Genomic DNA, 13,270 nt, shown 5'->3' with positions numbered 1-13,270 from the left:
TTTAAAAAAATAGGAGTACTGGAGCAAATGTCTAAACTGCACTTCAAAATGTGAATCAAAGCTTTAAAAATTCATTAAGCTAATATTCAAAAGTAAAACTTCTTATACCTTGTTTGCTAGGTTTACAGCACTGATAGCCTTATCATAATATTCTCTGTCGTCCCAATCCAAATAAGTAGTGGCTAATAACCGTAGAACTTTAGCCTATAATTAAAAATAGAGAAAAAAAAAAACACAGCTGAGGGTTAAACTGCAATACAACAGCTGACTAGCACTCACACAGTGACAGGCATTTCTCAAACATAAGTCATCATTATAAAATAACATTTCCTTAAGCAACCACGTAGTCTTGGGATATGCCTCATCATTATGTTACCCACATCAAATACAGTCTAAGAACTTTATAGTAATAGCTTATTTAACTTTAATATAATTCTGTTAATATAATTATTTTCTTAACAGTGTTTTAGTGTTAAAGTACTTTATCATCTCCACTTTAAAAATAAGGAAATTAAGGCACAGCAATATTTAATATAATCATCTTGCCACCTACTGTACAGGTAGCATTGTATTAGGTTTCCATTAAAAGAAAGAAATAGAAAGACATAATCCCTCTCTCAAAGGCTTTATAGCCTTGTTGAGACTAATCAATTGTATCAAGGGCACATACACCACCATTTCAGTAGTAATAGATATACTTTCCTATAGAGATTTCTCCCAACTCAACCAATTTTTAAAATTAGTAAATATTACTGAATTAAGTCAGTTTCTCCAGCCAGGTCTACATTGATAAGGGGAGTAATTCTAGTCAGAACAGACATATTTAACTACACATTCATATTTTGGGGAAAAAAGGCCTGTTTCAATAAAGATTCTGCCTCTAAGTATATTGACGACAGTAGGACCACGCAAAGGTGGCCTTCTAACTTAAAAAAAAAAGTTAAGCACATTACAGCCCTGTGAATCTATAGAAATGACATTAAGTGTGTCATACCTTTGAGTTCCTTAATTTAAAAACTAAGATGGAGATAATGTACTTAATGTCATTATTGTTATTGTGGAGCAACTCTCAACTTATAAACTCCCCGAGAGGACTCTGATGGAGTAATATGGCATCTCTGAGAAAGACTGTAACTATTTCATAATAGTAAAAGGGTCAAATAATCAGAAAGATATAACAAAATGGATGAATCTCAAAACTATTAATGTTAAGCAAAGGAAGCTAGACATAAAACAGTACATATTGTATGATTCCATTTATACAAAGTTCAAGAAAAGTCAAAAATAATCTACAGCAATAAAAGTCAGAATAGTGGTTTTATCATGGGGGTAGGGATGCCTATTAGCTGGAAAGGGGTCAAAGAACTTTCGCAGGTAATGGAAATATCTGTATCTTGATCTGTGTGGTAGTTACAAGACTATACAGATATATTAAAATTCATCAGGCTGTAAACATTTACGATTCATGCTATTTAGTATATATATACATACATGTATACATATTACATGTATACATATTCATTTCAAATTATATATTTTTTCAATTACATATTACTAATATATGTATATATATGTATGTATATATGTCACATCACAATAAAGTATTGCTAGCATGAAAGAAAAACTACTTCATGATCTTACTTCTCCATACACTGAAATATGAATATTAGATTTCAATCATGTGTAAATTCTATCTTCCATCCTCATTTCCTCCTCCAGACATCTTCTCATCTAGATCCCTTGCCTGGTATCCTCTTCTCCCTCCCTTTTACCTGTATGAACCTCATCTGCTTTTCAAGGCCTATCGCCTACCAGAAGGCTTCTTCAACTGTTCTAGTCAACATTAATATTCCCCTTTTCTGCATGCCTTTCTACATACTTCAGGTCACTACCACACAGTTCATCACTTATTTCTCCCAAATTCTTTAAGGACATTATGTTAAGTGATGTAAGCCACTTTTGAAATTTTAATTGAAGTATTAAAATACATTTTAAAAGTTCAAAAATCTCAGTGGTACAATTCTGAATTTTCACAAAGTTAACACATGTATGTTAACAACACAGAAATCGAGGAATAGAATATTAACAGCATCATTCTCATCTAATTTCTCTTTTCAGACACTATTCAAAATCGGGGTAACCAATATTCTGACTTCTAACACTGTATATTAGTTCTACCTACTTTTGGCATTTACATTTACAGAATCATACAGTATGTACTACTTTGTATTTTGCTTTGTTTATTCAACATTATATGAGAGAACATCCATATTGTTATGATTATTGTAGTTTATTTATTCTCATTGCTATATAATATTCCATTATGTGGCACTATCATAATATATTTTTTATTATTTATAATTGTGATAAAATACATCTAAAATTGACCATTTTAACCATTTTTAAGTGTATGGTTCAGTAGCATTAATTACACTCACATTGTTGTGCAACCATCACCACCATACATCTCCAGAACTGTTTTAATCTGACAAAATTGAAACCCTATACCCATTGAACAATAACTCCTCATGTTCCCCTCCCTCCAAACCTCTGTAACCACTGTTCTATTTTCCATCTCTATGAATCTGACCACCTAAGATACCTCACTGAAGTGGAATCATACAGTATTTGTCTTTTTGTGAATGGCTTACTTCACTTAACATAACGTCCTTAAGGTTCATCTATGTTATAGCATATGTCAGAATTTCTTTCCTTTTCATGGCTGAATAATATTCCATTGTATTCACTTGTGTTAGTTTTATCCTTTAAACATAAGCTTTTTAAGGGTAGAGACCACATTTTATACTTCTTTTTTATTCCCCATCTATCATGCCAGATTTCTCTCTCTCCCTCTCTCTCTCTCTCTCTCTATATATATATATATAATATATATGTACTATATATATATAATATATATGTACTTTCTACTTTTAGTTTTTAAAATAATCAATGAAAATGGAACTTCTGCAATGGTGGTATTAAGGAGATATATTGATTGATATACTGTAATAATGGTAAGAAGCAGAGATATTCAAAATTTTTTTTGCTATGGCATGTATTAAATTAGTTTTACATCAGATTTGTTTACTTAATCATATTTTACTTGATTAAATATTAAAATTAACTTCCATTCCAAGCATGTTCTAACTGGATGGTTAGGGGAAACCTAGAGTTTTTGAACATGCAGTAATAAAAGTTAAAACTTACATAGCCAAACACAATTCTAAGCACTTTACATATATTACCTCATGGGTATAAGAATCTACCTGTAGGGTAGATTCTATTAGTATATCAATTTTATAGAGACTAACACACTGAGATATGAAATGATGTGTCTAATAAATAATCTGGTCACAAATGGTGGGATAGACTATTATAATTTTAATTACAATAACATGAACTGTGTTTCTTCAACCTACTTCTATAATATTTAACATGATCCTTACCAGCATTTCTGGCTCAACAGAACTCTCATCCATCTTCCCAATATCATAGCTTTGGCTATCATTAAAAAAGGGGAAAAAAATTACATGTATACATATTCATTTCAAATTATATATATTTTCAAAATTACATATTACTAAGAAGACATGGAATAATTATACTTTATTACAACTTTTCTATTTTGCACTATGAGATTATTAGCCAATTAATACACAAAAATCAATTGCATAAAAAATACTTTCTAACTTTAGAAAACCACAATTCCTCAGGATATATATCCAATAAATCAACATTGTAATTATTTTATTGCTCTTTTCCAATTGGGTATATATATACTATATTAAAATATTTTACATGTGTGTATAAGCTCTTACTTAATGGGCACATTTTTAAGTGTAAGAAATATAAATATATATTTTTACATAAAACAAATTCAGGAGTTTTCATGGAAATAAATGCTTTGCATATTTATTAAGCTTCACAACACCCTCGTGATGCACAGTATTAGTTCAATTTTGCAGCTGAATGAACCAATTTAGCAGTTAAGTGATTTCTAATATTTCCTAGATTGGTATTGAAAATGAGAGCAAGGATTTGGGGAGAAAAGAAAATTCACTTTCAGTTTTCTGCTTTAATTACCAAACCATATTATCTATGGGACATTCTGATAACCACAAATAACGTATTAATATGAGCCTCAGGGTTTCAAAACCTAAAACTTAAAAAGCAAAACAAAGATCACTCACCATAAAATTGGTATTCCAAGGAAGGATGTCAGTAAAATTTTGGTAAGCTGGACTAAATTGAAGGCATCACTTTGAAATACTCCTTTAAAAAAAATCTAAATGACCCAGAACCACCAAACTGAATTTTCAGCTTGCTAACAAGGATATAATGCTCGCCTAAATTCTAATGGCCTCATTGTAAGCCCTATCTCATAGAGGTCTCCATTGGTACATTAAACTTTCTACTTCCAGTTTTTTAAATAATCAATGAAAATGGAACTTCTGCAGTGGTGGTATTAAGGAGACTTGGATCCTCTCTCCCCAGTGAAAGAAGCACTTGCCTGGAAAAATCATTAAAACAAACAACCATTTAAGATCTCTGGAAATTGTCCTAAGGGCGTACAGCAAATGGAAAAAAATCTATTTAAAAAAGTGAATCTCAGTAAGAACAGTGAGAGTCTGTGGCATTTGAGCCATGACCCACTCCTATTCATACTAGCTCCATGTGATAGAAGCTACTCCAGATGAGTGCTGTCAAGAAAATGGGAATTCGAGAGTTGAGTGGGGAGATGAGTGAAATAGGTGATGGAAATCAAGAGGTATAAACTTCCAGTTATAAAACAAATAAGAGATGTAATGTACAGCAAAGGAAATATAGTCCACAATATTATATTAACTTTGTATGGTGACAAATGGTAACTACACTTATCATGGTGATCGTTTTGTAATGTACAAAAACATCAAATCACCATGCTATACACCTGAAACTGATATAATAATGTAAGTCAATTATACTTCAATTAAAAAAAAATGGGATGCCCTCTCCCTCCAGGTCCCAGACTCCTAGGCTATGGTTGCACCCTGGAAGAGGCAGGCTGCCAGCCTCTCATCCTGCCCAAGTCTGTGTTGCAGAAGTACTATTCTGGGTAGGCACTCAGTTTTCACTCCCAGGGTAAGGGCTCTACCCTAGGTGTAACAGCTTAAGAATATTGGGACCTTGATGGCCTTCACCCAGGCTGGCTCATTGAGCAGAGAGGTTCCAAGCCAGAAGAGCATGGTGGGGCTTAGGAGCTACCATCTCCACATCATCCACTCATATAGTAGGGGTATCACTGCAAGAGTAGCTGCCTTGCTCCTGCCTCAACTCCAGCAGTGTGGCACAGAGCTTCTGCCCAAGCGGAGAAGCAGGCAATAAAGAGGAAGAGCTCAGCATTTCTGCCTAAGAGAATTAACTTTATTTGGAACAGAGCAAGGAGAGGTTCCTGCCTAAGGACACAGTCATTAACAATGGAGATCTTGGTGCTGAACAATTAAGAGGGGGCTGGTAGCTCCAAGGTAAACTTAACAACAGATAACAGTAACAACAAGTGAAATAGCCAACCAGCCAGAAGTTTAACACAGAGAACCAGGAAAAGAGACAGTCAAGAAGAACAATCCTAGGGTCACACTCATCCCTGAGGATACAGAGGGCTATGCATGTATCTAGGCTACAACCACTCAGGAACAATCAGAGGTAAATATGCAGCTAGAAAGCATTCCTCAAGGCATACACAGATCCATCAGCAAAGAGCCTTGAGCTTGAATGGGTCAAGGGGCTTAAGCAGGACCTCTAACCAAACACTGACTGAAAATTAAGCAACTCTGATAAAGGGGTGATGGTAAGGAACCCAAGCTTAAAAATCAAATCACACTTCCAGTTTTTGGTTCCACATGTAAGGAGCTTGGAAGTCACTACTTCGTCCTAACAAGTGAGAAACCGAAAAGACTTTTACAAATAAACAACTCCTCTTGGATCCACAAGCGAGGGGAGGACACAAGGAAAATCACTGCCCCCAAGATTGGAGAGACAGGCAAATACACGGAGTTGTGGCTTATCACAAAAGAGACTCACAAGTAAAACCTGCCGAGGAAACCAGCGCCAGGGCAGGAAATTGAGAACTGCAGTTGACAGACTGCTGGAGGCTCAGTGTGGACAAGTCTGAAAGTTAAAACTGCAAGGAGAAACAGTTATGGGAGGCTACCCATAAGACTGTCAGATTTGTCTCCACGAGCTCAACTAGATTCCCACAGTAAATATTATAAACAGACAGGTTAGGGGTTCTCCAGAGAAAGAGAACCAGGAATGACTTTCTTGACATGAGAGAAGCCAGCTTGGTCTAAGGCATTTTGTGATCTAAGCCTCGCTAGAAAGCTTGCCTTTGAACAGGTCTCAATAATCCACGATCTAACAGGAACAAAGGAATGCAGGAACAGAGAAAAGGCAGTCAACTAATAGTGCAGTGATAAAGCAGAGTCCTAGTTCTGCAAGAGATATACATAATAATGTATCTTTGAGCTCTGCAAGAATTAAGGCCCCTACCCAGGTGGAAGATAGAATGATGATGCTGACCCTCCTGACTTCAATCAACTAAAGCCTAGACTCTGTACACCTTTGCCCCAATTCTACCCTGAAATCTCCTCTGCTCAAGCCCCTTCATGAATATGCAAAAAACAAATTTCTTCTGTATAGCACAGGGAACTATACTCAGTATCTTGTAATAACCTTTAATGAAAACAAATATGAAAACAAATATATGTCTATATATGCATGACTGGGACATTATGCTGTACACCAGAAACTGACACATTATAACTGACTATACTTCAATAAAAAATTTAAAAATGAATATGCAGATACGCTTAATTTAAAACTTCCTCAATTTTGCTGTTCGAGGAGACACTGCTTTGAGAAAGATCCCAATGTTCTCTTCACTTGCTACAAGTAATAATGAATCCTTCCTTCTCCTGATCTTTGGCTTGGCTATGTCTTTTGGCTCAACAACAACAAGAGGTGAACCCAGTTTTCAGGTAACAATATTAGAGAAAAATCCCCTTAGGCTTTGGCAGGAGGAGGTGAAAAGGAACCATTTTGAAATAGCCCAGAGCACTCTGCTCTTCTTAACAAGGCCTGCTCTCAGGGGAAACTAGTGAAACAGAGTCTAACCTCCTGGGGAATTATCGGAGCCTAACCAACCTGGGGAAGAGAAATACTCAACCCTAGCCTACTCGAGCCATTCTGTACCCTCCAAAGAGTGGAGGAAAAATCTGAGAATCATGTGTGAAGTTCACAGTTCAGAGGCATAGGCTCATCAAAAGACTGAAAACTAATCATAGGACTATAGAATTCTTTCCCTCTCCCCACACCTAGCCATCACATTACTAAAGGCCTATTTATAGCAGTTCCTTTTACCAAGTATATCATGTCCAGTTACCAAGAAAAAATTACAAGGTATACCAAAAAGTAAAAAACACAATTTGAAGAGACAGAGTAAGCGTCAGAACTAGACATGGCAGTGATGTTAGAATTATCAGGCCAGGAATTTAAAATAACTATAATTAATATGCTAAGGACTCTAATGGATGAAGTAGACAGATGGGCAATGTAAGCAGAGAGCTGGAAAGCCTATGAAAGAACCAAAAAGAAATGCTAGAGATAAAAAAACACTATAACAAACATGTAGATTGACTTTAATAGACTTTTTAATAAACTTAACATGGCTGAAGAAAGAATCTATGAGCTAGAGAATCCTTGTAAACAGAAAAAGCAATGAGAACAAAGATTAAAAAAAAACAAGACAGAATTGTCAAAGGACTGTGGGACATCAGCGAAAGGTGTAATGTAAGTGTAATGGGAATACCAGAAGAAAAAAGAAAGGAACAGAGGACATATTTGCAAAAATAATGACTGAGAATTTCCCCCAAATTAATGTCCAATATCAAACCACAGACCCAGGAAGCTCAGAGAACACCAAGCAGGTTAAATACAAATTAAAAAAAAGAAAACCGTACATCTAGGCATATAATTTCCAAATCACAGAAAATCAAAGATAAAGGAAAAACCCTAAAAAAAGCCAGAGGGAAAAAAAACCACCTTATCTAAAAAGATGTACAGATAGGAATTATATCCAACTTCTCAGAAGCCATCCAAGCAAGAAGAGAGTGGAGTGAAATATTTTAAGTATTAAGAGAAAAACAGTACCAACCTAGAATTCTGTACCCTGTGATAATATCATTCAAAAGTAAAACTGAAATAAAGACTTTCTCAGACAAGCAAAAATTGAGGAAATTTGTTGCCAACAGACTAGTCTTGCAAGAAATGGTAAAAGTTCTTTAGAGAGAAGAAAAATAATATAGGTCATAAACTTGGATGTACACAAGGTAAGAGCACTGAAGAAGGAATAAGTGAAAGTAAATAAAAACTTACTTTTCTTGCTCTTAACTGATCTAACAGGTAACAGTTTGTTCAAAATAATAACAGCAACAATGTGTTCAGTAATGTGCGGATATTTACATACTTTCTGTATATCACATACATTACATATATATGTTTAGAGTAAAGTGAAATAAAAGACAGCAATGATACAAGGGGTGGAGGGAGGAATTTTCACATTATAAGGTACTCAAACTACTCATGAAGTGGTATAGTGTTATTTGAAAGTGGACTTGGATTAGCTATAATTGCATACTGCAAACTCTAGGGCAGTGATTTTCAAAAAGTTTAAAAACGAAGCATAACCTATATGCTAAGAAAGGAGAGAAAATGGAATTATACAAAATACTCAACTAAAACCACAAAAGGCAGAAGAAAAGTAGAAGACAACAATGGGAAAAAATAACAAGAACAACTAGAAAGCAGCAACAAATACGGTAGCCATTAATCTCACCATATCTATCATCATTTTGAATTTCAATCGTCTAAGTGTATCAATTAAAAGACAGAGATTGTCAGAATAGATTTTTTTAATGCCTGAACTATATATTGCATACAAGAAACCCACTTTAAATATAAAGACACATAGAGAGATTAAAAGTAAATGGATGGAGAAAAATAAACCATGCTAACACAATCCCAGGAAAGAAAGAGTAGATATATGAATTTCAGATAGAGCACATTTCAATGCAAGGAAGATTTTCAGGGATAAAGAAGGGTATTGCATAATGATTAAGGGGTCAATTCTCCAAGAACCTACAACAAATCTTAACATGTATAAGCATAACAACACAGCATCAAACCATGTGAGGCAAAAACTGACAGAATAGCAAGGAGAAATAAATGAATCTACTATTATTACTGAAGACCCCAACATCCCTCTTTCAGAAATGGATAGATAGAGTAGGCACAAAATCAGTAAGAACATAGTTGAATTCAATAATACCATCAATCAACTGGATATAATTGAAATATATAGACTGCTAGATCCATTCTTATCAAATTCATATGGAATGTTCACCAACACAGACCACATTCTGAGCCACAAAAATATACTTCAACAAATTTAGAAGTTTGAAAATTATATAATATCTGCTGTCAGACTACAATAATGAAAAGATAACTGGAAAATTCAAAAATATGTAGAGATTAAACACTACTCTAAATAACACATGGGTCAAAGGAGAAATTCAGCATAAATTTTTGAATACTTTAAACTAAATGAAAATGAAAACACAACTTATCTAAATGTGTGGGATGCAGCAAAAGCAGCACTTAGAGGGAAATTTATAGCATTCAATGCATATATTAGAAAAGAGCACACATCTAAAATCAATAATCTAAGTTTCTAACTTAAGTAACTAGAAAAAAGAGGAAATTAAATCCAAAGCAAGCAGAAATCAATGAAATTAAAAATAGGAAATCAATAGAGAAAATAAATGAAGCCAAAATCTGTTATTTGAAACAACTCATAAAATTAATAAGCCTGTTAACCAGGCTAAGAAAAAAAGAGAGAGGACACAAAATATTAGTACTGGAAATGAAACAGGGGTTATCACTATAGACCCCACAAAAATGTAAAAAGTAATAAAAGGAATATTATGAACAACTCCATGCTAACAAATTTGATAACCTAGATTAAATGAACCAATTCCTTGAAAGACACAAGCAGACAAAAGTCATGTGAAAAGAAATAGTCTGAACAGACCTATATCTATTAAAGAAATTGAATAAAAAATTAATAACCTTCCAAAATAGAAAGTACCAGGCACAGATGGGTTCACTGCTAAATTCTATCAACCATTTTTTCTTTAAGCTTTGTTGAGATATATCTGACATATAGCACTGTATAAGTTTAAGGTACACAGCATAATTATTTCACTACATACATCATGAAATGATTATCACAATAAATTTAGGGAGCATCCATCATCTCGTATGGATACAAAATGAAAGAAACAGAAAAAAATTTCTTATTTCACTTAGCATAATACTCTAGATCCATCCATGTTGTTGCAAATGGCAATATTTCATTCTTTTTTAAGGCTGAGTAATATTCCCTCATATAACAAATTTAGAAGTTCAGAAATAATACAATATATTTGTATTAGTAAAAGAATCATATTTCTAAATAACAAAAGAAGTTTAGAAATATATATATATCTTTTACTTCCTTAGATTTATTCCTAGATATCTTATTCTTTTTGATGTTATTGTAAATGGGATTATTTTCTTAATTTCTCCTTCTGAGAGTTCATTGTCAGTGTATAAAAATTCAACAGACTTCTGTATGTTAGTTTTGTATCTTACAACTTTTCTGAATTCATTAATGGGTTCTAGTAGTTTTTTGGAATGTTTGGTAAACATTTATGGATGAAATTATATAAATTCCCTATAATCTCTTTTAGAGGACAGACACATAAGGAAAACTTCCTAACTCATTCTACGAGGCCAGCATTACCCTAATACCCAAATAAGACAGACATTAAAAGAAAATGTATGGACCAATATCTTTCATGAACATAGATACAAATTCCTAAATAAAATATTAGCAAACTGAATCCAAAAAGGAATTTCAAAAAATTATATATCACGACAAAGTGGGATTTATTTATCCCAGACATGCAAGGAGGGTTCAACATTCAAAAGTCAATTAATATAATCCATCACATTAATAGACTGAAAAAGAAAAATCTCATGGTCATATCAATAAATGTAGAAAAAGCATTTGAAAAATTCCAACACCTGCTCATGATTAAAAAATAAAAAACTTTCCCCACCAAAAAAAAAAAAACAACTTTCATTAAACTAGTAACAGAGAGGAACTCTCTCAAATTAACAAAGACTATCTACAAATAACATTCAGCTAACATCATACTTAACGGTGAGAAACCCAAATATTTTCCAGTAATTCAGGAATAAGAGCAGAATGATGTCCCCTCTCACAACTCCTTTGCAACCTCATGTTGGAAGTCTTTGCTAATGCAGTAAGGCAAAAATGGGAAATCAAGGTATGCACACAGAGAAAGAAGATACAAAACTATCTTTGTTCACAAATTACATGATCATCTACATAGAAAATCAACAAACAACAGAAAGAATCAACAAAAAAGCTCCTGGAAGTAATAACTGATTATAGCAAAGATTTCAGGACACAGTATTCAAAAGTCAATAGCTATCCTATATACCAGTAATGAACCCATGGAATTTGAAGTTAAAATGAAAATACTATGTACATTAGCATCCCAAAACTGAAATACTTAGATATGACTCTAACAAAATATGTATAAGGAAAACTATGAGTGAGGAAACTATGTATAAAATATGTGTGAGGAAAACTATAAAACTCTAATGAATGAAATCAAAGGAAAACTAAATAAATTGAGAAATATTCCATGTTCATGGGTAGGAAAAAATATTTTCAAAATGTCAGTTCTTCCCAACTTGATCTATAGATCTAATAAAATCCCAACAAGTTACATTATAGATAATGACAAAATGATTCTAAAGTTTCTATGAAGAGGCAAAAGACCAAAGAGCAAACACAATATTGAAGGAAAAGATGGAGGGCTGCTGCTAATTGACTTGAAGACTTACTATAAAGCTACAATTATCAAGACAGTGCCTTATTACAGAAATCAAAACATTGTCAAAAGAAAAGACAAATAAATTAGTGGAACAGAATAGAGAGCCCACCATAAATACAGTCACCTGATCTTTGACAAAGGAGCATAGGTGATACAACAAAGAAGTTATTCTATTCAACAAGTGGTGCTGGAACAAATGGACATCCACACATACCAAAAAAATGAATAGATACAGATCTTACATCTTTCACAAATATTAAAAAATTAACTCAAAATGCATCACAAACCTAAATGTAAAGTGCAAAACTATAAAACTACTAGAAGATAACAAGAGAAAACATACATTACCATGGGTATGGTGATGCCTCTTTAAATACAACACCAAAGACACAATCCGTGAAAGAAATCACTGATAAGCTCAACTTCACTAAAAATTTAAAATTTCTGCTTTATGAAAGACAACATCAAAGGATTTAGAAGGCAAGTTACAGACTTGGAGAAAATATTTGCAAAGGACATATCTGATAAAAGACTGATAGCAAAAACATACAAAGACTCTTAAAATTCAACAATAAGGAAACAAACAACCCAACTTTACAATGGGACAAAGTAGAAAAATCAATCAAACCAAGAGCTGATTTTTTTTGAAAGAGTAAACAAAATTGACAAACCTCTGGCCAAGTTCACGAAGAATAGAAAAGAGAGAGCACAAATAAACAAAATACGAAAGGAAAAATGGAGAAATTACAACCAATACCACAGAAATATAAAATAGCATATGAGAATACTATAAACAACTATATGGAAACAAAATGGATAACCTAGAAAAAATGGACAAGTTTCTGGAAACATACAGTCCACCAAGACTGAATCAAGAAGAAATTGACCACTTGAACAAACTGATCACTAGAAATGAAATTGAATTAGCAATAAAAAAACTCCCTACAAATAAAAGTCCAGGACCAATGAACACATACGAATGACCAATAGGAATATGAAAAAAAATGCTCAATATTACTAATTATCAGAGAAATGCAAATCAAAACTACAATGAGGTATCACCTCACACCAGTCAGAATGGCCATCATTCAAAAATCCACAAGTGACAAATGCTGGAGAGGCTGTGGAGAAAAGGGAACCCTCTTTCACTGTTGGTGGGAATGCAGTTTGGTGCAGCCATTGAGGAAAACAGTATAGAGATTCCTCAAAAGACTAGGAATAGACCTACTATATGACCCAACAATCCCGCTCCTGGGCATATATCC

General features: G+C 33.6%; 1 protein-coding gene across 1 annotated transcript in view; it reads right to left on the bottom strand.

Annotated features, from left to right (window-relative positions):
• TEX11 (testis expressed 11) overlaps positions 1 to 13,270 on the bottom strand; it is a 299,458-nt gene that overhangs the window by 193,379 nt on the left and 92,809 nt on the right. The window contains exons 11-12 of the mRNA XM_045509206.2: positions 3,447 to 3,501; positions 109 to 204 (exon numbers count right to left, since the gene is read on the bottom strand). Coding sequence (XP_045365162.2) covers positions 109 to 204; positions 3,447 to 3,501 — 151 coding nt within the window. The remainder of the gene's footprint in view (positions 1 to 108; positions 205 to 3,446; positions 3,502 to 13,270) is intronic.

Source organism: Camelus bactrianus, chromosome X (assembly GCF_048773025.1).
Source record: "Camelus bactrianus isolate YW-2024 breed Bactrian camel chromosome X, ASM4877302v1, whole genome shotgun sequence".
NCBI classification, from domain to species: Eukaryota; Metazoa; Chordata; class Mammalia; order Artiodactyla; family Camelidae; genus Camelus; species Camelus bactrianus.
This window is presented reverse-complemented; position numbering and strand designations above follow the sequence as displayed.